General features: G+C 48.3%; 2 protein-coding genes, 2 long non-coding RNA genes and 1 other non-coding gene across 7 annotated transcripts in view; 2 read left to right on the forward strand and 3 right to left on the reverse strand.

Moving 5' to 3' along the window:
* LOC139035284 (uncharacterized) overlaps positions 1 to 623 on the reverse strand; it is a 3,881-nt gene extending 3,258 nt beyond the window's left edge. Inside the window, exon 1 of the long non-coding RNA XR_011487953.1 lies at positions 528 to 623. This is a non-coding gene — a long non-coding RNA (uncharacterized lncRNA). The remainder of the gene's footprint in view (positions 1 to 527) is intronic.
* The window catches only part of OSCP1 (organic solute carrier partner 1), a 27,691-nt gene extending 15,523 nt beyond the window's left edge, over positions 1 to 12,168 (forward strand). For both annotated transcript variants that reach the window (XM_070468392.1, XM_020880261.2), the window contains 6 exons: positions 7,193 to 7,296; positions 8,244 to 8,372; positions 8,913 to 8,982; positions 10,443 to 10,582; positions 11,515 to 11,578; positions 11,819 to 12,168. In XM_070468392.1, the coding sequence (XP_070324493.1) occupies positions 7,193 to 7,296; positions 8,244 to 8,372; positions 8,913 to 8,982; positions 10,443 to 10,582; positions 11,515 to 11,578; positions 11,819 to 11,935 (624 nt within the window). In that variant the 3' untranslated portion in view covers positions 11,936 to 12,168. The remainder of the gene's footprint in view (positions 1 to 7,192; positions 7,297 to 8,243; positions 8,373 to 8,912; positions 8,983 to 10,442; positions 10,583 to 11,514; positions 11,579 to 11,818) is intronic.
* LOC139035283 (uncharacterized) lies at positions 12,128 to 14,230 on the reverse strand. The gene is made up of 2 exons (XR_011487952.1): positions 13,115 to 14,230; positions 12,128 to 12,959 (listed from the first exon to the last, which is right to left on the reverse strand). It is a non-coding gene; the product is annotated as an uncharacterized lncRNA (long non-coding RNA).
* A 4,165-nt stretch (positions 14,231 to 18,395) lies between these two features.
* TRNAW-CCA (transfer RNA tryptophan (anticodon CCA)) lies at positions 18,396 to 18,471 on the reverse strand. The gene has a single exon. It is a non-coding gene; the product is annotated as a tRNA-Trp (tRNA).
* A 3,525-nt stretch (positions 18,472 to 21,996) lies between these two features.
* Positions 21,997 to 24,943, forward strand: LSM10 (LSM10, U7 small nuclear RNA associated). 2 transcript variants are annotated; one of them, XM_020880249.2, is made up of 2 exons: positions 21,997 to 22,311; positions 24,196 to 24,943. In XM_020880249.2, exon 2 carries the CDS (start codon positions 24,221 to 24,223, stop codon positions 24,587 to 24,589), a length of 369 nt encoding a protein of 122 aa, XP_020735908.1. In that variant the 5' UTR covers positions 21,997 to 22,311; positions 24,196 to 24,220; the 3' UTR covers positions 24,590 to 24,943. The 2 variants fall into 2 exon arrangements, with proteins under 2 accessions (XP_020735908.1, XP_070324496.1); XM_070468395.1 differs by lacking the exon at positions 21,997 to 22,311 and adding an exon at positions 22,650 to 23,984.
* The last annotated feature ends 370 nt before the right edge of the window (positions 24,944 to 25,313 follow it).

A 25,313-nucleotide genomic window follows, 5' to 3' on the forward strand; every position in this document is an offset into this window, starting at 1 on the left:
TAACTCCTCTATCTGTGGTGACTCCTACTTCAAAACTCTGCATCCCCGTTGCCCCAGCCCTGCCATCAAGATCCACCTCTCCACCTGCTGCTGAAAAGTTCCCCCAGTGCCCACAGCCTCATGTCTGCAGTTAAACGAGTCTCCAGAATTCAAGTCCTGCCTAACTTCCTGGTTTCTTTTGAGAGAACCACCATTCCCTCACTCATCCGGCTCAGCCCCAGGCCATCACACCTTTGGTTTCCCTTCTCTGATCTTCATGTGACTGTGTCTGCAGCCCATCAAGTCTGCCTCTTCAATATCCACGCCCTCCTGTCCACTCCAGTCGCTCAGCTCAGGCCTTCATACTTTTTACTGGCCCTTGCCTCGCAATTGACCCTACCACCTCCTCTCACACCTCCTCCAGACAATTCTACACTCCAAGTTTGAAAAACCACATGTCTGAGCTTCTGACTTTGGGGCCTGTCTCTCTTGGCCAGGACTTTGTTCCTTCCCATAATTTAGCACTTTGGTACAGGACAGACACCCACCATGAGCCCAGCTGCTAGAGTCAGGCGCTCCTGTTTGAATCCCAGCTCCAGCACAGCTCCGTGACCTTTGGGCAAATTACTTCCCTGTGGCCTTAGTTTCACCATCTGAGAAATGGAAACAGTAATACCTGGTTTAGAGTTTGTCAGGAGGATTAAGTGAAGCATCACATGTAACATATGTATTTGCATATATATATGTATATACTATAGAGTGCTTCTGGCAGGAGGGACAGGAACCTGGTCGTGGTGGTTGCCTCCTGGGGGTGGGGAAGTGCATGGAGGACAGGGATGCAGAAGAGACCTACTCTCCCTTGTATACTCTTTGAACTTATTTTTTTTTTGGCCACATTGAGAAGCTCACAGGATCTTAGTTTTCCTGACCAGGGAATCAAACCCGTGCCCCCTGCAGTAGAAGCACAGTGTCCTAACCAGTGGACCAGCAGGGAAGTCCCACTCTTTGAACTTTTTGAATCTTGAACATGTTCATGTGTAACATATTCACAGAATTTTTTTTTTCTTAAGAGAAATAGGGACCACTGCAGAGGGCGCAGGTTCAATTCCAGATCGGGGAACTAAGATCCCACATGCTGCTCAGTATGGTCAGAAAATAATAATAATATTAAATCAAAAAATAAAAAGGAAATATATAAAATATACTTAGAACCTTGTTATTTCCCTCCTATGAACAGGGAAAGACAAATAGATGACAATGCTGAGGCCGATTTTATTTTTAACCCTCATGAATAATTTCATTTGCTATGGATGGAGCAATAATAACATCGATGTAAATCAAGATCTCTAATAGTCATCAATTAAAATTTAAAGTGTGAAAGTACAAATAAGATTAAGTTTTACATTACTTTAAAATACTGAAAACCCTGCATCTTATGGCTGTCAAGCCTGTGCATATTTGGACAATATTTTATGGATCGTTGTAATACAAGCAGCCATATTGATTTCTCAGTTCTGGCTAGATGAAATTCATTATGATGAGAAGACTCTTAATAATAAGTCTATAACAAAATCATTAAAATATATTAAACCACAAACTACATTAAGCTTTCATTGCTAAATGGGCAGGCAATAAAACATCAGAATGTTCATCAAGAGAAATAGGAATCACATATCCTGACATTACTCAGCCTCTGGTCTGTAACATCTGGCTGCTTTTCCAAATCTGGCCTTTAATGGTATTTCTGCTCAGCTGCTCTTTTTGATTGCCTATACAGATTTTCTGTGTGTTCAAAACAATCTTGGTAGTTTTTAGATTGTTTAGCAAAACCAACCAACTAAATAAAGAAAACACAGCTCTGACCTAACACTCCGTTGCTCATTGTTTAACCAAAGCAAATACAAGACTCCACATCCTAACGTCCAGAGCTTTCTGTGATATATCACAAAGCAGCCTGACGTGGGACTGTCCTGGCAGTCCAGTGACCAATACTCTGCACTCCCAATGCAGGGGGCCCAGGGTCCATCCTCGGTCAGGGAACTAGATCCTGTATGCCACAGCTGAAGATCCTATGTACCGCAGCTAAGACCCAGAGCAGCCAAATAAATGATAAATAAAGATTAAAAACAAAAGCAGCCTGAAGTGGCCTTAATATGGTCAAGGCCCTGACCTGTGCCCTAGGCCCCAGAGGCTGCACAGAGACTGATTCCATATGGAATCAGAGCAGTTATGTGCAGACATCTCAAGTCCCAACCCCTTCAGCCCTCCAGAGCGCCTTCAGAGTTGCCTCCTACAGGGCAGACCCTCAGGTCACCCACCCTCTCCCGAACGCCCCTCCACATGTATGCATCTTCTATCACGGACTTTCCTCCTGCGCGTCCACTGTTCCAGTTGGGAAACAGCACTCCATCTTCACCTCTTCACAGCCTGGTCCTTACAGCTCCACTCCATTATCCACTCCACTTGGAAACACTGCATCCCTGGAAAACTAGTCAGTCTAACAAATATGTACCGAGTGCCTGCTCCACTCCAGATCATTTTCGGTCCTGAGATATAGAAGTGAACGAGCCAGAGGCCCTGCCCTGACAAGGCTCCATACCAGTAGGAAGGGACCACGAGGACACGTTAAGTTGTGTTCCAGTTCTGATCATTCTCAGGAAGATGGCCTTGTAAGGTCAAGTTACAGGAGGGAACTGGGATGGGATGTTGCTTCCGACCTGTGCTGTCCAACGGAGCTTCCTGTCATGATGGAAGTGTTCTGTATCCGTGCTGTCCACCGTGAGAGCCACTAGCCCCATAGGGCTGTTGGGTACTTGAAACATGGCTCATCAGACAGACAAACTGAATTGTTAATTTAATCTAAATTTAAATAGTCACACTTGACTAATAGCTACCTTACTGGGCAGTATATCCTTAGATGGTAGAGGCAAGGACAGCCTTTCTGAGGATTGACATTTCAGCTAAGAGTGTAACTAACAAAGATCTCAGGGGAGAGCTTCTAATCTGAAGGGACAGTGAGTTCAAAGGCCATTAGGTGGGAAAAGCGCGACACACTCCATGGACAGAGAGAAAGGCTGTGTGAACAGGGCATGTCTAGGCTCGGGCGGTATTCAAATAAAGTTAACCACCTAGGTAGTGTGAGTGCTTACCCAGCAGAAGACCCGCCAGTCATGAGCAAACTGGTTCCTACCTACCAGTTGACTTAGCTTTAGACTCTAGTAAGGAGTTTATCCTAAGAGTAAAGAAAAGATCTGGAGCATTTTAGGATGAATTGGTAACATGATCTGACTTGGATCTGGAAAATGAACTAAAAGAGGTAGGCCAGCAGTTATAAAATCTAGGTAAAAAAACTGAGATCTAGGTAAAAATGAAAGCATTTGGACTAGGTGTTTGCTGTGGAGATAATGAAAAATATTCACATATTCACCTTCAGGGCAGGGTCAATAAGATTTACTCAGAGATTGGATGTGGGGAATGAGGGAAAGAGGGATGAAGAACAGCTACTCGGTTGCTGGTGCCATTTTCTGAGTAGGGGAAGGACGGAAGGAAGGATATTTGAGTAGAAAAAGTAATTCTGTTTACATTCGATTTGTTCTCTGAGTAGCAGAGTCAAATAGGTAGTTGAATGCCTAAACCTGGAGCTCAGAGGGGAGAGACAAAACCAGAGACATAAATGTGGGCATCCTAGCATGCAACAGGGAGGCGATATGCAAAGTCTTCTCACCACCTGAAGGTGGCCGGTCATTCTCCCTCATCCACAGGCAGACTGCAAGAAGCAGGGTCGTCATTCTACCAGCTTCCACCTCTCTTTCGGATCATTATTTTCCTGCCTCCACAGGAGGCAGGGCTATTTTCTTAGTCCTACTCTTGTAAGGCCAGACCAGCAACCATCACACTGTCCAAAGCCCCACACTCAGCCCTCACAGCTGAAACCAACTGTCAAGTCACTCACCCACATTCTCCAAGCATTTACCTCCCTGGCTCACTTCCTCCCAGCCACCTGAATCCCGCCATCATCCTGGGGAGTGTGGGCGCTCATGGGGCATCCAGCACGCCCGCCCCGCAGCTCCCCAACCTTCATCCGTCTTTCCATAGGAAACACGTGTCCTGCCCTCAGGACCTCATCCGAGAAGGGAAGGTGTACTAAGTGCCGTACGGATGTCTGGTTCTGACCCAGAAAAGAGAGAGGACACAGTGTGGGGCATGGCCGCCTCCACCTAAGGGCATCAGGGAGTCTTCACAGAGGATCCGAGAGCGTTAAAAGAAAGAGGTTTTTCCCCAGGACCGTGGGAAAACAAGAGGAGGGGTTAGGAGGACACCGTCCTGTAAAGCACCATCAGGTAACCCCCTGGCATGACTGGCAGAGCAGGGGCCGGAAGGCTGCAGGCAGTCTAGCATGGCTAGAAGCTAGGACCTGAGGAGGAGCGTGGCTGCAGAGAGGATCAGGGGCCAGCTGGACATCATCTGGCAGGCAGCTGAGCCAGCGAAGCGGGAGAGGAGCACGGTCAGAGGGGAGTTGAGAAGAGTCTCTCTAGCAGCAGAGTGGAGGACAGATCCAACACGGCTGAGGGCAGAGGCAGGGAGGCTCTGCCGTGGCCAGGCTGCAGGTGATGAAGGTCCGTGCTGGGGAGCAGGGCAGAGAGGAGGGACCAGACACAGAAATGATCGCTGGGTGAGCAGGGCCTGGCCACTGAATAGCCATGGGAAGGTGGCGGGCAGAGGACTCCAGACTGCTGACTTGATAACCTGGTGGCGTCATTCAGAGGGGTCAGGTTAGGGAAGACAGGCAGAGCCCCGTTCTGAGCAGGGTGAACTGGCGGTGCTTCCCATGGGTCCACAGCCATGTGTAACAGGCAGTGGGAATAGACGGGAAAGAAGACTGAGTGGAGGCTGCAGATCTGGGAGCCATCAGCACTGAGGTGAACACTGGCCCATGGGACTAGACTCGGAATAAAAAGGCTGGAGTGAGAGGAACAGGGCACAGGAGAGTCACAGTGAAGCTGAGGGTCAGCAGAGGGGCTGGGCAAGCAGGCAGACCAAACAGTCCCCTCCAGCCAAGGGCAGATCTTCAGGTCAAACCCAGACACATGCTTGACTAAATCTGTACATTTCGGGTCTGTGACATTGTCACCCCTGTTAGAATTAACTAACCAGAAAGTCCAAAACATGCATAAAGTCTCACTTCTCTCTCAGAATTTTCTTCCTCCTTGCTTGTATTCATATCCCGTGGTCACAGAATCTCAAGGTTATAATTTCCTTAAAGCCAAACCCTCCAACCAAACCAATGTACACACTTCCCCCAAAACATGCCTTTTTGCCCGCCCACTGTGGCTCAGCTGATGAAGAATCCACCTGCAATGCGGGAGACCTGGGTTCAATCCCTGGGTTGGGAAGATCCCATGGAGAAGGGAAAGGCTACCCACTCCAGTATTCTGGCCTGCAGAATTCCATGGACTGTAGAGTCCGTGGTGTCACAAAGAGTCGGGCATGACTGAGTGACTTTCACTTTCTGTGTTTCTAAAGTGTCTTCACACCCACCCTCCAGGCCCAGCTCCAAACCCACAATGGCCCCTACCCACCCCCCTGCCTGTGGTCATTCTCTTGAGTGGGCTCCTTTGCATATGCAGCATACCATTCCTTATAGTGTCATTGTTTTTGCACTCTATGTTGTGTCCTGCATCCAATCAGACTATGATACTGAGAATATTAGCTACCTTCTATTGAGCACTTATGCGTCAGGCTCTGTGGAAAGTACTTTTTGTTCATTATCTGATTTAGTGCTCAACTAACCCATTGAATCAGTTCTGTTACTATCCTCAGTTGACCAAAGAGAAAGGTAGTGTAACTTACCAAAAGACCCAGAGTCAAGGAGAGGCCCAGCTGAGCTGTGAGCCTGGACAGTGTAATATCGGCAGGCCACACTGCCAGGGTACGCATCCTTACCACTTTGCACTTTCACTGCCTTGCGTGCAACAGATGCTTATTCTTGGCAGTGTTACTGATATAATCTTGTGGAATTTTAAGAGTTTGAAGGAACCTTCAAGTTTATCTCACTTTAAAGATGAAGAAGAAACTGATTTTTTTTTTTTTTTTTTTTTTGGCCATGCTGTGCAACTTCTGGGATCTCAGTTCCCCAACCAGAGACTGAACCCAGGCCCCCTGCAATGAAAGCACCAAGTCTTAACCACTGGACTGCCGGGAAACTCCCCAATAAAACTGGTGGACTACTACAATCTTGATGGGATTTAATTCAACCAAGACCTCGATACAAGAGTACATGAAGCAAGGAATAGAAATAAGCATAGAGTGGGGTTTTCCATCACATAGTAGACTTTCAGACTCTATGCAAGCTGGATCCACCTGGCCGGCCCCTTCTCACCAGTCCAGCACTTGGCTGAGAGCTTGGAGTCAGAAACACAAGGGTGTGAATCCTTAGCTCTGCCCCTTATGAGCTGGTGGGCCTGGAGGGAGTGTCTTAACCTCTGAGGAGATAATGAGGGTCTTAACAGCTCCAGCCTCAGATCTATATGGAGAGTTTGCAAGGAACCAAGGAATGGACATGGAATTTGAAGTCATCCTTGGTTTTGAATCCTGGTCCCAACTCTTAATGTTCTTTCTGGTCAAGTCGCTTCACTCTGTGAACCCCAACCTCCTCATCGTGAAGGTAGGGGTCACACTACCACGGGCTTCCCTGGTAGCTCAGTTGGTAAAGAATCCGCCTGCAATGCAGGAGACCCTGGTTCGATTCCTGGGTCGGGAAGATCCTCTGGAGAAGGGATAGGCTACCCACTCCAGTATTCTTGGGCTTCCCTGGTGGCTCAGATGGTAAAGAATCTGCTTGCAATGCGGGAGACCTGGGTTCTGTCCCTGGGTCGGAAAAATCCCCTTTAGGAGGACATGGCGACCCACTCCAGTATTCTTCCCTGGAGAATCCCCACAAACAGAGGAGCCTGGCGGGCTGCAGTCCATGGGGACACAATGAGTTGGACACGACTGAGCGACTAAGCACAGCACAGCAGCACTGCCCACCTGCAGGATGTGTTATGTGGCTCCAAAGAGGTTCTGTTTGTACAAGCACTGGACTCCGCAGGGGTTTGTTAGGGTGTGTTTTTCTCTCTTGTCTTAAGCCATTACACACTTCCCATCCTCAGAATGCATATGTCTATGGAAATATGCCAAGAAAATGACACCAAGGTTTTTTTCTTCCCCCCAGGTGTCCATATTTCTAAAGGACAAAGTTCAGAATTCCAATGGTCGCTTTGTGTTGCCAGCGTCTGGGCCCGTTCCCTGGGGAACTGAAGTCCCTGGACTCATCAGGTAAATGAATGCTCAACGGTAATTGTTAGACCAGTGTTCAGGATGCCGGGAAACCAACATGTGGGCCGCCACATAGACTGCAGACCTGGTCGGCCCCTCCCTTTCTCCAGTTAAGCACAGCAGAGAGGAGGTAAGGTTTAATCCCAGCTTGTCACCTAGCAGATACTCCAAGATTTATTTCTTCATCTATTGAATGTTTACTGTGAGGATGAATAAAATAATAATGTAATGCTCTAAAGTGCTACACACCACCCAGTACATAGCATATACTCAATAAATATTATTATCATTATTATTGTATTACTATCACCCAGCTGGCGTTAGTGGTAAAGAATCCACCTGCCAATGCAGGAGATGCAAGAGATATGGATTCGATCCTGGGTCTGGGTTGGGAAGACCCCCTGGAGTAGGAAATGGCAACCCGCTTCAGTATTCTTGCCTGGAAAATTCGACAGACAAAGGAGCCTGGTGTGCTATGGTCCCTGGGGCTGCAAAGTCAGATGAGACTGAGTGCACGCACGCGCGCGCGCGCACACACACACAGACACACACACACACACACATCATTACATCAACTAGCATCTTTATCTTGAAGCAATGTATAAATTCCCTTTGGTCCCATAGTACAAAGAATAATGAAGCCTCCGGGACTGTCCAAGCTTGGAGAGCATGTCATCACATCCTACTTTGTTTCTTTTTTTAATGTTTATTTATTTGGCTGCATCAGGTCTTAGTTGTGGCAGGTGGAATCGTTTGTGGAGACATGGGCTCTCTAGTCTTAGTGCCCAGAGCGTGCAGGCTTAGTAGTTGTAGCGTGCGGGCTTAGTTGCTCTGTGGTATATGGGATCTTAGTTCCCCAACCAAGATTCAAACCCATGCCTTGCACGGTGAATTCCTAACCACTAGACCACCAGGGAAGTCCCATCATGTCCTACTTTGTCTTGTAGAACATTCAACAGCAAAGGCGAAGAAGTGAAGAGGACAGAATTTAAGCATGGTGGAAGCTATGTCGCTGCCCTCAAAGAAGGGTCTCTTGAGCTCTATGGAGACCGAGTCCTGAAACTGGGAACTAATATGTAAGCAAATTCTTCCTTCCCCAAATAAATTCCAGTGCAGCAGAGGTCCCTTCATTTAAAAAAGTGGCCAGACTTCTGCAGTGAAAAGCCCCTGCTGACAACTGAAGAAATTTCCCCTTAGAGACACGGCACGCAGGGCCCTGACATTTCCAAAGGGCACCTTGGACCTTCCACCAGAAGGTAGATTAACAGGCCAAAAAGATAAATACCTTAAAATAGCCATACAAGAGAACTAGCCAAAACCTTTCATGCAGTAGAGACCCAAAAGGCCTTGGCCTTCATGTACCGATCATGTTTTTTCCCAGAAATATACATTACTTGGCAAGAGAAAAATTTCCATACAGCTTCCTAGGTATTTTGTTTTGGGAAGAAGCAAAACTTGAGTGGTTGACACCCGCTTAGTTATAGTCTGTATCCCTAGTACCTTTCTGGATGCTTTTTAATACCTCAAGGTAGAAGCTATGCACTATATTTACGAGTTAGAGGGAAGTCAGGGTAAATGGCCTGGACAATGTTTTCATGGTTTTCTGTTGCCACCAGGTATAGCGTGAACCGGCCTGTGGAAACCCACATGTCTGCAGCATCAAAGAACTTAGCTTCACAGACGCAGGTGAGCTTCTGCTTCCTGTGTTTATCTTCAGAGCTCATTTCTAGCTACAAGAGTCTGGACGGGGAAAAGGGAGGGGTCTCTAGAGTTCAGAGCTGGCCAAGGTTCCCTCCTTGTTTGCAGTCTTCTCCATTCCGCCTTACCAGTATACAGGTTTTTAATTACAGCTTCTCATGGAGACTTCCAGTGATCTGACTAATTAGGTAATTTTAAGCTTGTCTCCACCACCTTAATTAAACAGGAACCACACATAAGGACATGTGAAACAGCATTGTACCAGTGCTGTGAGGTCCGTGGCTGCTGAGTTCAGCACTTGTGTGTATCTGATCGTTACGACATCCCCTTTCCCTGCCTCCCTGTGTAATGATGTGAAAGTTGGGTTCAAAATAGGGTTTGGGTTCTCTGAATTCTTTTGTACAAATTTTCACTGAACTAGCTATCAGCTAGCTATAGGCCAAATCATGGCTATTCAGTTATGCTATAAACACTTATGGAACTATGTCTATGGCGGAGGGGGGCGGGGGTGGTTCCCATCCTGAAGGGCCTTGTAACACCCTAGGCTTATAAAGACAGCGATAGGAACAAATAACTATAACCTGACGGAAGACAGAAGGTGAACTCGCTGAGCATTCTGATCAAGGAGCTGTGTCAGAACACATATCCTATCCAGGGGGTGGGAAGGAACCCCTAGACAGGGACCAGGAAGGCTTTTCGGAGGAGGTGACATTCAAGTGGGGCTCTGGAGTGAGGCAGATGCTAAACAGCTCAGAAGGAGAAAAAGGCACACAAACCACGATAACAGGACCAGCAAAGGCACCAGAGGCATGCTCCTCGGGGGAAGCAGGCAGTCAGCATCCCTCTCGGGTAGCTGGATCATAAGGCGATAGTGGCAGTGGCCAGAGACCTGCCCAGACAGGCACAAGGGCACGAAGCAGGGGAAAAGCTGGGTTGGAGAGAGCCAGGTAGGAAGAGGGTGCAGGCTGCAGTGGGGCCAGGCCATGAGAGAGGGAGCCGCGGGAGAGGAGGGATTCGAGGGTGTGCTCACCGGTCACCACCGGAGGGCAGTGTGGTCGCTCCTGTGGAACGAGTGCCCTTGGACCTGGAGGCTTCTACCCAGGCCACGGGGAAAGGCTGGGGGAACTAGACTGCCTGAAGAGGAAGCAGTGTTCTCCTTCGAGGAGGAAGATGGTTTGAGGACAATGAGGATCCCTGGGGCCTCCCACTCATCTTGAAAGTGTGAGAATCTCTGGCTCGTCGCCTTGCTAGAGTCCCTCTGCTTCTGACCCGGGTTATTTCTCTTCTGGTTCTGTTTTCTATGCTTCATGTAGACCCAGTTCTTCCCAGAAATCATGCAGACAGTGACTGTTTTGCCTTGTTTTGTAATACCACCCTGGATCTCTGGGGTATCAGCAGGGAACTGAATCACCTTCACGTGGCTAAAAATCATGAAATTGATTTTGCAGGAGAGCATCGTTCCAAACCCTCTTGCTAAAGAAGAGCTGAATCTCCTGGCCAGGCTGATAGGAGGCATGGGGATTCAGAAACCCAGTGGCCCTGAGCCAGGATTCCGGTTGAATCTCTTCACCACTGATGAAGAGGAGGAGTATGTTTTCAACCTGTTTCTTTAAAGACCTATATAAAAATCCCAAGTGTGATGAGAATCAAAAAATGACCATCATAAACCAAATAAGTGGTTCTTATCACTTATAAACACAGATGTACATAAAGATCACAAATGAAAGATCAGCAAGCTCAACAACCTTAAAGAAGAATCCACTAGTATTAAATAGTCTGACTCTTCTGCATTAGTTCAAAAAGCAGCTCTAATGTTTTATTTAGCAAAGCACAGCTCAAGAGAATTGGAAGTCAAGATAATCATATTTAAAAAAAGACTGTTAAGAAACCAAAAGAAGGTTGGAGCATGACATCTTCAGGATGAGCAGTCTCCCCCAGAACCTATAGTGGTAGTAATTCACTGAGACTTACACTGTGCTTTACAGTTTCCAGAGAACTTCTGCATTCATTATCTCATGCGACTGTTCTCACAACCAGATATTTGGGGTGGGGGGTTGGTTGCCCTCCATTTCTCTCTCCGTTGGAGTGGCAGGCACTGTGGTAAGTACAGGGACCCAAGGATGGAGCACAACACCTGGAGTCCTCAAGTGCTCCCAGTGTTGTAAGAGCATGGACATGTGCACAAGTCCCTCCAGCGCCATGTCACACGCGCTCCAGTGAGGGACACGGGGACTGACTTGGCCCCAGCAGACTGAAGAAGTTGGCAACTGAGCTGGGTCTCGGAGTTTGCCAAGCAGAGGAAGGGGAAAAGTTATTCTTGGCAGAGTTTAGTATGTGCAAAAGCACAGACACATAGAAGGAGTTGCCTTCCTAGAGCGTAGGGTGCATTGGTGGGGGAAAGGGTAGAAAGTTGAAGAGAGAGAAAAAAAAATAGGTTACCAGATTATCAAGGACCAATTTGCCACGCTGGCAGGGAGAAAAATCCTAACCTTTGCTCTGTTTCTCGACCCTCTTGTACAGACAAGCAGCGCTCACCAGGCCAGAAGAGTTATCCTACGAAGTTATCAACATCCAAGCTACTCAGGTGCGTGCAGGCGATTATACAAGTCAAATCTCATTCCCCTCCTGTTCTTATAATAACACTGAACTTCAAAGGCCCTCCCTCCGCCTTCCTCTCTAATCAGCACGTAACATAGTCCCTATCCTGACAAACAGGCGAGGAACCGAAGTGCATCACGGGGGTGGGAAAATGAACCACCAGCTGCACAGAGAGGCCGTCATGCCCACACGTTTCTTCATTCCCTCCCTCTCACTCCTCTCACAGGACCAGCAGACGAACCAAGAGCTGGCGCGGATCATGGGGGAGTTTGAGATCACGGACCAGTCGAGGCGGAGCGCCAGCAAGGGGGACGACTTGCTCGCCATGATGGATGAGTTATAGCTGCGCTGACCAGGCGCCCCTGCCACTGCAGAGAAGCTGCTTGACGAGGACCCCGGGGGAGCCCCCCGGGGACCACACGATGCTGCGAGTTTTCTACTAAGCGAAGCCCTTACCCTCCTGTTCCCCTTTCCGTCCTAATAAACTGTGCCGCTCTCCCTCGGGGAGCACACTGTCCAGAAGGCAACACACATATCCATATTTTCAGCAAAATATATTATGGCTTTGAAATTGGACCCTTCCCCATTTTCTTCCTGGTTTTATGGCACTCGGAGCATCTGGAGCCCAGAATCAGCAAGACGGCGCTCCTGTTGCCATCTTCATGACGAGCTTGGCTCAGGGGGACCTGCCGCTCACAGAGGCCCGTGGATCGTCACAAAATTTCAGAGCTTTCTGGGATGTCTTCTGCCTTGTGAGTCTGACATAAGGGGAAAAGGCAATCACCTCAAACTGTCGGAGCCCAGTTTATGCAGCCTGGCACAGCGGGAGCTGTCACCTCAGACGCAGAGGAAGCAAGGCCGTGACAGGGGATTCCTCACGCAGGCCCCGCGCAGAGCCTGTGGGTGTCTGTGGTTCTCCACATGTCTCTCCACCCATATGTGGTGTGGGCTTATCCCATATGGAAATGTGTTCGCTCTTTAGCGTGATACGTCCTCCTTACCCCCAGAGTCTTCCTGTACCACTTAGCATTCTTGCCTTCTAAAGGCGCCCAGCATGAGTTACCATGACAGCCATCTCCTCTGCTTCACCGTCAGCGGCCAGGCAGAGCTGTAAGCTGGACGTGCGGGAAGCATGTGGTGTAACACTTTCCCTTCCATGCACCAGATGAGTTAGTCAATACTTCCCTTGGCAGGATGCCAAGTCTAATTTGGATCCATGAGAAATGTCTCAGGCCAGGGCTGCCCTCCTTGCTTCAGGAAGGAGGGTCAGCCCTCCCCCTCATGTTCATCCTGGACTGAGGAACTGGCAGCTCGAGGTCAGCCAACATCCAGAGGTTAAGGTCCATTCGGTCTCCTGGAAGCAATATCTGGAACAGCAAGGGTAGGAGAGAAACTGAGCTGAGCTGGTCACTGCCTGAGATTGAGCCAACCAGGACCACTCGGGACCCCTGCACCCTAGTAAGAGTGGAGGCAAACATATTTTCTGGAAAGCAAGGGTCAGGGTACCCATCCTTTAGCTTACCCGAGGCATAGGCTTTGGATCTGTTGTTGCTGTTATTGAGTTGTGTCTGACTCTTTTGAGACCCCATGGACGTAGCCTGCCAGGCTCTTCTATCCATGAGGATTCTCCAGGCAAGGATACTGGAGTGGGTAGCCGTGCCCTCCTCCAAAGGATCTTTCCAACAAAGGGATGGAACCCACATCTCCTGCCTTAGCAGACAGGTTCTTTACCACTGAGCCACCTGGGAGACCCCAAACTGCTTCTTACAGGCTTACAAAGTGTCTTCAGTTTTAGTCTCTTGTAAGCAGATGACAAGTGCAGGGGAAGGCCCCGTCCTGGGTCTGGCTGCCACTGCACTGTGACCGACCTGAACTTCACCATCTGCTCCCAGCGTGTCCTGGGGCCTTGGAGATGGGCCACAGGTGGCCGAGAGGCAGCCTCCTCCCTCTACCTATCCCAGAGCCATGCCGATGATTTCAAACCTGCCTGTTGTCTCAGTGAATAAACAAGATACAGATCTCTGGTAAGGCAGCCTGCTGATGAGGCAATCTTTGAGTTTCGTGTGTCTAGTCTTACACAGATGTTGAGAAAAACAAGTTTATTTGCATTGTGGCTTAGGGCACCCAGAAAAAGCAAGGGAATTGGGAGGGGGCGAAGGAAAAAGAAGACAAGGATTACTCTGGCAAGAATCTGGACTGAGTACTGACAAGACATCATTGTTCATTTAGCACCAGGCTGTGGGGTGTGAGGGCTTCCCTGGTGGCTGCCATGCGGGAGACCCAGGTTCTATCCTTGGGTTGGGAAGATCCCCTAGAGGAGGGCATGGCAACCTACTCCAGTATTCTTGCCAGGAGAATTCCATGAACAGAGGAACCAGGAGGGCTACAGTCCACAGGGTCGTAAAGAGTCAGGTATGACTGAGTGACTAACCCTTTCACCTGGGTTCTGAGGGTGTCACACAGCACTGCCCAGTTTGCTCCAAGGGAAGGGGCACCAGGATCCCCATCCCTGTCCCGAATTCGCCATGGCATCTTGGGCAGTTCCCTCAACAAGCCTCAGTTCCTTCCCTCATCTGTAAGAAACGGAAAGAACTAGTTCATTGACTCAAAGCCAGCTTGCCCCAGCTAAGTTGGTGAGTTTACAGATTCCTAGACCCTGCCCCAGGTGGGATCTGACAATTGGAATTTTACCCATGCCTCCCCCCAGCTCCATGCTTTGGGGGTATTTCTGCCCCGGTTCAATCTATGGTCAGGGAACTAGATTCCACATGCTGCAACTAAAGATCTCACATGCCACAACAAAGGCCAAAGACCCTGTGTGCCACAACTGAGACCTGGTGCAGCCAAATATTTTTTAAATTATTTATGTATTTGCAGCATGTGAGATCTAGTTCCCTGACCAGGGCTCAAACCCAGGTCCCCTGCATTGGGATCTCAGAGTCTTAGCCACTGGACCACCAGGGAATCCCCAAATATTTTTAAAATATTGAGAGTGAAAAAAAAAAGAAAATAATAAAATATTGAAAGTGGAGCTTCCCTGGCAGTCCAGTGGTTGAGAGTCTACCTTGAAATGCAGGGCACACCAGTTTGGTCCCTGGTCCAGGAAGATCCCACACGCCACGGAGCGACTAAGCCCATGCCCCATAGCTGCTGAGCCCTCAGGACACAACTACCGAAGTCCGTGTGCTTCGGAGCCGGTACTCCGCAACCAGAGAAGCCACTGCAATAAAGCCTGAGCACCACAGCTAGAGAAAGCCCACGAGCAACAAGGAAGACCCAGCATAGCCAAAAACAACTAAATAAAAATTATTTTAAAAATGGAGGGTGAAGGGGCAGGAAGAAAGGGAGGAGATGTATTTAGCCCTCAGTTCAAGGATGAAAGTCATGCCAGGCAAGATTAACTCACTTTTTTCCTTACACCCAGATCCTGGTAGGCAAGAAATGCATTTTAGCATCACAACCAGATCCTGGAGATCCCTGAGTCTAAACAGGATCAGATCCGCTCATCCCCTTCCAACAGGTGTGTCACTCTGGTTTACATCCATGGAGACAAATTCAAGTCACAGGAAACTGTAGAAAGACAAATGCAAATTCCAGGGGGGAAGTATATATATACTTTTTTCTTTTAACCACAATACCTAGTTGTTGTTCAGTCACTCAGTCGTATCTGACTCTTTGCGACCCCATGGACTGCAGCACACCAGGCTTCCCTGTCCTTCACGATCTCCCAGAGCTTGCTCAAACTCATGTCCATTGAGTCAGTGATGCCATCCAACCATCTCATCCTCTGTCGTCCCCTTCTCCTCCTGCCCGCAATCTTTCCCAGCATCAGGGTCTTTTCAAATGAGTCAGCTCTTTGCATTAGGTGGCCACAGTATTAGAGATTCAGCTTCAGCATCAGTTCTTCTGAATATTTAGGACTGATTTCCTTTAGGATTGACTAGTTTGATAGCCTTGCAGTCCAAGGGACTCTCAAGAGTCTTCTCCAACACCTCTGCTCAAAAGCATCAATTCTTCGGCACTCAGCCTTCTTTATGGTCCAACTCTCATGTCCACACATGACTACTGGGAAAACCATGACTTTGACTAGACAGACCTTTGTCAGCAAAGTAATGTCTCTGCTTTTTAATATGCTGTCTAGGTTTGTCATAGCTTTTCTTTCAAGGAGCAAGTGTCTTTTAATTTCATGACTGCAGTCACCATCTGCAGTGATTTGGGAGCCCAAGAAAATAAGGTCTGTCATTGTTTCCATTGTATTCCCATCTATTTGCCATGAAGTGATGGGACCAGATGCCATGATCTTAGTTTTCTGAATGTTGAGTTTTAAACCAGCTTTTTCACTCTTCTCTTGCACCTTCATCAAGAGGCTCTTTAGTTCCTGTTCGCTTTATGACGTAAGAATGGTGTCATCTATGTATCTGAGGTTATTGATATTTCTCCCGGCAATCTTGATTCCAGCTTGTGCTTCATCTAGCCCGGCATTTTGCATGATGTACTCTGCATATAAGTTAAATAAGCAGGGTGACAATATACAGCCTTGATGCACTTCTTTCCCAATTTTGAACCAGTGTGTTGTTACATGTTCAGTTCTAACTGTTGCTTCTTGACCTGCATACAGCTTTCTCAGGAGGCAGATAAGGTGGTCTGCTATTCTTGTCTCTTAATAAAGAATTTTCCACAGTTTGTTGTGATCCACTTCAGTAGCATAGTCAAGGAAGCAGAAGTAGATGTTTTCCTGGAATTCTCTTGCTTTTTCTATGATCCAATGGATGTTGGTAATTTGATCTCTGGTTCCTCTGCGTTTCCTAAATCCAACTTGAACATCTGGAAGTTCTCGGTTCATGTACTAATACCTAATTACAAAGACCCAAATTAAAATCCAAAAATCAATACACCGTTTACCTACCCCTTCCTCCCTTTAGGTGGCGCAAGTGGTGAAGAACACACCTACCAATGCAGGAGACAGACACAGGTTTGATCCCTGGGTCAGGAAGATCCCCTGGAGGAGGAAATGGCAACCCACTCGGGTATTCTCGCCTGGAGAACCGCAGGGACAGAGGAGCCTGGCGGGCTACAATCCATGGTGTCGCACCGAGTCAGACACGACTGAGGTATCTCAGCACATGCACATGCTTCTTCCCTTAAATCAAGCCTGGAAAACTCCTCTTCTGCTGCCAAATTCCTGGACAGCTGGCAGTGGAGGGAGTGGAAAGAACTGTTTTCAAGGGACTGGGCTGGAGAACCCTCTTCTCAGTTGAATCTTCCCTACCCAGCTTCAGGATTCAATGCAAAGTAAATTCTCATATCATAGCCCACCTCTTTTCAAATGAGAATGTCAAGATGAATTCCAAGAGCCAATGGAAATCATTCTGGATTCTTTGGTCACCTTGACACCTCCACCACCACCCCACATACACACATGCTACATCCTTTTTGTTTCTGGCCAGTGGTTCCTCTGCTGATAAAAATAACAGTATCTTCTCTGCTAGTTCCCAAAACCACAGGAAACCCGTTACATTAGGCCTAATGAGGTGTGGCCTTTTTTTCTCATTATGAAGGTGAAGGACCTGCCAGGGTGTGTCATTAACACTAGTCCCATATTCTGGGAGAAAAATAAGAGGACTATTTAAAAAGTGACTTTTTGAAAATCACAGAGACAGCTGAAATTACAATAAAAGAAGTTGTTTAAATTCACATCTCTTACAAAATTCTTCAAAAGTCACTGTCTATAAACGTCATAAATTGTTTTCTCTTTATTTTTGGGTTACTTGAAATGTAAAATTTTAAAACACACAAAGGATAAAACAAGTATTATAAACAAAGCTTTATAGACCTGGGGGCAGACCCAAGACTCCTAAATCCACGTGCACATTGGCTTCAGATCCCTCCACCCTCCTCTGTAAAATTCCCCAACTTCTTTTTGTTTCTTTTTGGAGGCTAATTACTTTACAATATTGTGGTGGTTTTTGCCATACATTCACATGAATCAGCCATGGGTGTACCTGTGTTCCCCATCCTGAGCCCCCCTCCCACCTCCCTCCCCATCCCATCCCTCTGGGTCATCCCAGTGCACCAGCCCTGAGCACCCTGTCTCATGCATCTAACCTGGACTGGCGATCTGTTTCACATATGATAATATACATGTTTCAATACTATTCTCTCAAATCATCCCACCCTCACCTTCTCCTTTTTTCATGTATTTAAGGGGAAGAACAAGGATGCCCTCAGCTCGGGTTTTCTGGATAGCCAGAAGGCCTCCCAGCTTCAGTTACAACTGAGAAGATAATAACCTGTGTGGAATGCCTTCCCTCACCTCTGCCCTCTACCTCAGCACATCATTTACCTTTCTTACCCCCTACCCAGCCCCCTTTCTGCACCTCAGAACTTCACCGAAAGGCGAAAGGCCTCCAAGGAGCCCGTGGGTCCCACATGATCGCACACAGCCTGGCCTCAGCTCCTCCGGGACCTCCTCCAGCCTTCCCATATTGCTTCACCTCGCCCTCTCCCGCTTCCATAGCTTCTGTCATAACACTGGCCCTTTTCAGTCTCCAGCCCCAGCTTTGCTGGATTCAGCTGCCTTCTCTGCTCCCCATTCTCCTGGGCCTGGTTCAAGACCCTTTTCTCCTTTTCTTACTATGTCTTGTGTTCAAATCCTACTAATTTCTGACCACACTTCCCCTCTCTTCCTCAGTGGCTTCTTTTTTTTTCCCCCTTGGCTATGTTGGGTCTTAGTTATGGCACACAGGATCTTCAGCTTTAGTTGTGACATGCAGGATCTTTTGGCTTTGGTATGTGGGATCTAGTTCCCTGACCAGGGATTGAACCTGGGCCCCCTGCATTGGAAGCAAGGAGTCTTATTGGCCACTGGACCACCAGGGAAGTCCCCCCTTGGGGGCTTCTGATTGAAGATCGCCCTCTGATACAGATGTTGATGTAGCCATTTTTCAAAGTCTGTCAGAATGGCTGGGGCAATTGCTGGAGGATCCTTATTTCACCCCTGGCATCCCCCCCCCCCCACCCCTGTCACCACACTCTCACCTCAGCTGTCATCTCCTCCCTCCATTTCTCACCCTCACCCTATCCTTTGCTCTCACCGCCCCCATCCCTATGCTGACCACATATATTATGTGCCCTGCAGTGCTTAGTCTGCATTCTTCTGCAAACTATTTTGCATTCCTTTTTTCAGAGAGGCCATTACTTTGACCCCATACTATTAACACACAAATTTCCATATTCCCCTCTCTGGGCTGCAGGTTCACTCTTCCTGAGACATTCCATCACCTGGCGCTTAGTGTCTAACATTGATGTCATTTTTATTTATTCAGGACATTCACTTTACTTTCAAAAGGCATGAGGAATCTGCTTGAAGGTAATACAAAATAAGACAGTTCTCCATGGAAAAGAACCAGAAGCAATGAATAGAAGTTACCCAAAACTTCCTAATGATGGCATTGAACACCTCGCACAGGAGTGAGTTGCTGGTCACTGGAATCTCAAGCAGTGGGGGAGGCTGGAGAGGGGATTTGGACCCTGGGTGGGAAGTTGGAGCAGGTGACCTGGGAATCACCCTAACTCTCAGGATTCTGTATCTTCTGACTGCTGGATACAGAACCACAATGAAATCATGTACAGGGAACAGGGAAATTCAAGGCTCCTGTGAACGTGAAGTCGCTCAGTTGTGTCCGACTCTTTGGGACCCCATGGACTGCAGCCTACCAGGTTCCTTTGTCTGTGGGATTTTCCAGAAAGAATACTAGAGTGGGTTGCCATTTCCTTCTCCAGGAGATCTTCCCGGCCCAGGGATTGAACCTGGGTCTCCCACATTGTAGGCAGATGCTTTACCATCTGAGCCACCAGGAAAGTTCTCAAGGATCCTGAAATGAACTCAATTCAAGTGGGCCCTAGTCTGGGTTTGAGACTGCAAAAAAAAAAAAAAAAAATGGAACTAATTCTTCACTGCGATGGAGAAGGAATTTACTGAAGGGGCTTCAGGCAACTGACAGTTGTCAGGATGAGTGAAGGACCATGCGAAATGGCCAGGAACCAGGGACAGGGAGGCGGCATGGGAGAGCACGCCAGCAGCAGCAGCACCTGCAGGGATGAGGCGCTGGATGACGCAGACACCAACAGTTCCTGCTGGTCTGTGTCCCTTGCTCCAGGTTTGGAATCTGATAATGCCTAAGTTTAGGTCACCAGCCTGTGCCATAGCTGACAAGGATCAGAGACGATGTCTGCTCTTTAAACCATCTGGAGTTGGGAACAGAGACTCACCTCTCACTGAAACTCACAGAATGGCAGATCTCCCCAAAGGTGTGGAAAGGAGTTCAGTGGGCTGTGTAGCCAAAATATGAGATGCCCTCTACAGGCGTGAACCCCCTCCCAACCCTACCACTCATTCCTGTCAATGGGCCATCAGCGTTAAAATTTAAATCATTGATTCCCCCTCCTGCAAACCAAACTCCAGGTTTAATCAGTCCCCAAGGATTCTGATTCACTCTCTTCAGGGGCTTTAACCTTGTTTCCATCCCACTGCCACCAGTTCATTCAGATCCCAGCATCTCACCACATTCATAATACCATTGTTCCTCCTGAAACTGCTGTTTGTAGGGTGAAGCATCTCAGCCTCCTAGGACCTTCTCCCTGTCTCAACACCCAAGAGATGAGTAGGAGAGGTGAGATTTACATAAGTAGCGATGGTGAATCTGCATGCACCAAGAAAACATGTATCAAGCAGTATGCTATCAGCCTCACTCCCAATTGGCATTATCAAAGAAGACTTCAGAAAGGTACAGCCAGCCTTTGAAGGAGGGATTGGACTTAACATCTGTAGATAAACAAGAGAGGATCCCAGGCAGATGAGCACAATAGCAAAGGCAGAGACAAGAGTGCAGGGCTTGCCTGGGAGTCGCTGAGTCTGACTTTAGGAGGGCATCGGGTCTCAACATCAGTGAGCACTGTTAGATGTGCAGATTCCTGGGCTCTACTCCTGATTCTGTAGGTGTGGGGTTTAACAAGCATTCCAGATAACATTAAGGCAACTGGTTCCCTGGGACTTCCCTGGTGGTCCAATGGCTAAGACTCTGCGCTCCCAATACAGGGGGCCTGGGTTCCATCTCTAGTCAGGAAGTAGATCACATATGCCACAACTAAGACCTGTCAAATAAATTTTTTTTTAATGAAAGGAGATAAGAGGTTCCCTTATGTACATGGAGATCATTAGTAACCTTTTCAAGAGAAGTTAATGTGAGTAAAACTAAAAATACTCTTGAGAAGCCAGATTACAGTGAGCTGAGTAAGTAGGTGAAAGTCCTCAGGATAGAGCGGCTGTTCTCAAACTTTGAGTCTCAAAACCCTTTTGTACTCTTAAAAAATTACTGAAAACTTAAGTATTTGTTTATGTGGGATATATATATATAATCACATATATATGAAATTGCGATAAGATTTTAAAATTAATTTCCTTTCAAATGACAATAACAGGCCCATTATCATATTTCTATTTTAAAATAACTGTATTTTTTTTTAATTTGATGAGAAGAGTGACACTTTTTTATTTTTGCAAATCTGTTTAATGTCTGTCCTACTAGAAGACAGATTCTCATATCTGCTTCTGCGTTCGGCTCATCGTGCTATGTTGTTCTGGCTGAAGTACAAGAAGAGATGGAGAAGGAAACGGCAATGCCCTCCAGTATTCTTGCCTGAGAAGTCGCATGGACAGAGGAGCCTGGCGGGCTACAGCCTATGGGGTCGCAAGAGTCGGAAACGACTTAGCAACTAAACCACCACCACCACAAGAAGAAAATCCAGTCCCACGTAGAAATGGGGTTGGGAAAAGAACTCCCAATTGGAGAATCACTGATACAGAGGCCTCTCCTGAGAGGTTCAACTGTGGAAGGTAGGAAAACAGAGTAGCTGCCAGGGAGGAGAAAGACGTTTTCTACCTTTAGGATGAGAAGAGACCAGCTGTGATGGAGGATAAAAAAGGGGTGGTTTCTGAGAGAGGCTGAAACCAGTAAACGAGAGGCTAGAGGAATGACCGAAGCCTAACTCATGGGGCTTCTCCAGTGTGCCAGCTGCTGCCACAACTTAACGGAGGTCGCTCAAACCTTGAAGGGGTGGTGGCTCAGATGGCGACTCCTCCGGCTGTATCCTGCCACTCTCCTCTGTCCGGGGGATTCTCCAGACAAGAATACTAGAGTGAGTTGCCAGAAGGGGATCTTCCCAATCCAGGGTTCGAACCCGGGTCTCCTCCATTGCAGGATGGACTCTTTACCAACTGAGCCGCCAGGGAACCTATTATTTCATTCGCTGAATGAAAGAATGATTCCAAAGGAGAAGAGAATCCAGTGACGTAGGCGGGGCAGCAGGACGGCGAGTCTCGAGCCCGCGAGGCATTCTGGGGATTGTAGTTCCGGGCTCGCCGCGGGGGACGCCAGCTCTGCGCTCGGCCGCGCTCTCGATGCTCCGGAAGGACCGAGCGGCCCCGCGGTTGCCATGGCGTCTTAACCCGGCCGCGAGAGGGAGGCCGCCCGGCTAGGCGACCGCTAGTTTCGGCGGCGACGCGCAGCGGGACAGCGGAAGGAACCCGCGCGGCGGTCCTGGGCAGCCAGGGGCGGAGCGCGAGCGAGCCTGGAACCGCGGAGGCGGCGGGAGCGGGGCCCGCGTCTTCCTCCCGGTTGCTGAGTTTAGCGCCTCTTCCCAAGCCCACTCCCACGCTCTGTGAGTAAAGGGTCGTCACCATCCCCACTCTAGGGACGGTCTAACAGGCTTGAAGAAGCCAAGTGGCTTTCTCGAGGTCGACCCTCCTAGGAAGTGACCGAGCCCGGTCCTCGGGCCCAGATCTGCCTCTTTGCAGTCACTGTGCTCCCCGAAACCTAGTTTGAGCGGATACGCCTGGTGAAACCTGGGTGGGGTCGTTAAGAGTCTTCCGGCCCAACTCTTAGCACCTTGTCAGTGAAGTGGGTAGCTAGCTTGCCACACTTCATGCCACCCTGCACAGCCCTGTCGGGATCCTGAGGGAAGTCTTTTTTTTTTTTTTTTTTTCATTTATTTTTATTAGCAGGAGGCTAATTACTTTACAGTATTGTAGTGGTTTTTGCCATACATTGACATGAATCAGCTATGGATTTACATGTGTTCCCCTTCCCGATCCCCTCTCCTGCCTCCCTCCCATCCCTCTGGCTCTTCCCAGTGCACCAGCCCTGAGCACTTGTCTCATGCATCCAACCTGGGCTGGGGATCTGTTTCATCCTTGATAGTATACTTGTTTCAATGCTATTCTCTCAGAACATCCCACCCTTGCCTTCTCCCACAGAGTCTAAAAGTCTGTTCTGTACATCTGTGTCTCTTTTTCTGTTTTGCATATAGGGTTATTGTTACCATCTTTTTAAATTCCATATATATGCATTAGTATACTGTATTGGTCTTTATCTTTCTGGCTTACTTCACTGAGTGAAGTCTTAAGGAAAGAAATTCAAACACCTGGCACTCAAGGTCTGAAAATGGGGGATGGATAAGACAAAGTAACATTAATACAGCATCCAAGCGTGTCGAAAGCGAAGGAAGATACACTCAGTGTGGTGAGAGCCTGTTAACCTCACCTGTTGGTTTAATAGACGTGGAAACAGGTTCAGAGACATTAAGTAACTGGCCTAGGTCTACAGAGTGTGGGTGGAGTGGGGATTCCAACCTCCGTTCCTCTACCTTCAATACCTATGTGCCGTATATGCTACCATTTCCTTTTTTTACAGTTGTCTAAATTCCTGGTTACAGGGCAGCAGCATCATGTGGACCAGTCGTTCTCAGTGGGCCCTAGACCAGCAATATCAGCATCAGCTGAGAATATGTTAGAAATGCACATTTTGGGGCACCACCTCAAACAGACTGAGTTAGAAGGGAGGGGGGGCATCCTTTAACCTTTCCTGCAGATGATTCTGATGCACACTAATGTCTGAGAACTGGTGAAGCGATTCATGTAGGGCTCATGTTAAAATGCAGATTCTTTCAGTAGGTCTGGTGAAAGCCTGGAGATTCTGCATTCCGAAACAAGCACCTGGGTGATGCTGAAACTGCTGGTCCACAGACCATACTTTCAGCAGCAAGGGTATAAACTACACTTTAGAGGAGTGGTTCTCAAGCTCCTTGTCTATGCATTTAGATGCACATTAGAATCACCTGGGGAACTTTTACAAAATAGGGTACCTGGGCCCCACCCCTGACCAAATGAATCAGATCCTCTGGGGTGTGGTGACTAGAAACTCACTGGGTGATTCTCACAATGAGGGTTCAGAACTCTGGGTGTGGGAATTGGAGCTGGGCAGCCATGAATTTGAATCCCAGCACCTCGGGCCAGTTACTTAACCTCTCCTGGCCTGATTTTCCTTGTTTATAAGGTGAGTGTAAGTGATGCTTGATTTGCAAGGTGTTGTGAAGATTCTATAAGGTGTATCCATGAAAGCACCTAAGGGTGTTCCATAGACATAAAAATTGGTGGGCAGACCTGGGGAAGTCTGGGCTGGGGATTTTGTGCTCAAAGCTGACATCGGTAAGTGAGCACCCACACTCCCTAGCCTGCTTCAGCTCCCCTGTGTGTGCCCCTCCCAGAGCGAGCAACCCACGGCGTGGAAGAATGGAGGTGAGCCACTCGGTGAAGGAGCGGACCATCTCTGAGAACAGCCTGATCATCCTGCTGCAGGGCCTCCAGGGCCAGGTCACCACTGTGGACCTGCGAGATGAGAGCGTGGCCCACGGACGCATAGACAACGTCGATGCTTTCATGAACATCCGCCTGGCCCAGGTCACCTATACAGACCGTTGGGGGCATCAGGTGCAGCTGGACGACCTCTTTGTGACAGGCCGGAACGTCCGTTACGTCCACATCCCCGACAACGTGAACATCACCGCCACCATTGAGCAGCAGCTGCAGATCATCCATCGGGTGCGTTACTTTGGCAGCAAGGGGCAAGGCCGGCAGGAATTTCCCTCCAAAAACTCTTGAGTGAGCCTGTCCCGGTCCCCACTCAGGTTCCTCCAGACTTCTTCTGAGCCAAAGCCTGCTCTCCCTGCCCACCCAGAACCTGGGAGGGGAGCAGGGCCAGCCCAGAAGCTGGTGTCTGATGGACATCACCTGTCACAGCTGCCTTTCTCAGGGTCTCACCTCTCAGACTCACCCGGGGACCCGGAATTTTAGTTATCTGACTGTGGCCTTGGGGTAGATGACAATCCCCCCTTTGGATCATTATTTATCTGAATCTAATTTACTGATTTAGGGACTGTGTCAGATAGTTTTCAACCCTTTTGCATTGAGGATTATTAAATACGCTGGGCCTGAGGGGCCCCATTTCTCTTGTAATTGTGTTTGTTTTCTCATGAAACAAAAGGAGGATGCAGACAAGTCTGTGCCTCGTGCTTTCTGCTATGTGCCGGGCTCCCTGTTGGTCTTGTGTCATAGGGTGCTGGGTTGCAAGTGTGGCTGCACTTTGGATTCACCTGGCCCACCCTCATCTATTTGGCTTTAATTGGTATGAGGTGTGGCCTAAGCAGTGGGATTTTCTCTTTTTTTAAGTTTTTTCTTTTTTTTTAAGTTTCCCAGGTGATACTAAATATGCAGCAGTTTGAGGATGTGTAGGAGAGGCTTTCAGTCTGGTCGGGGAAAGCGACTCTTCTGTTCAGATTTCCTGTTGGAGAGCTTGTTCATCTCAGTGCTCTTTCCTGGGGGAGAG

Source organism: Odocoileus virginianus, chromosome 5, assembly GCF_023699985.2.
Source record: "Odocoileus virginianus isolate 20LAN1187 ecotype Illinois chromosome 5, Ovbor_1.2, whole genome shotgun sequence".
Classification (NCBI taxonomy): Eukaryota; Metazoa; Chordata; class Mammalia; order Artiodactyla; family Cervidae; genus Odocoileus; species Odocoileus virginianus.

Bases quoted from the DNA above. Each gene is read 5' to 3' on its own strand.
- LSM10 (XM_020880249.2), top strand. From the start codon at position 24,221: ATGGAGGTGAGCCACTCGGTGAAGGAGCGGACCATCTCTGAGAACAGC.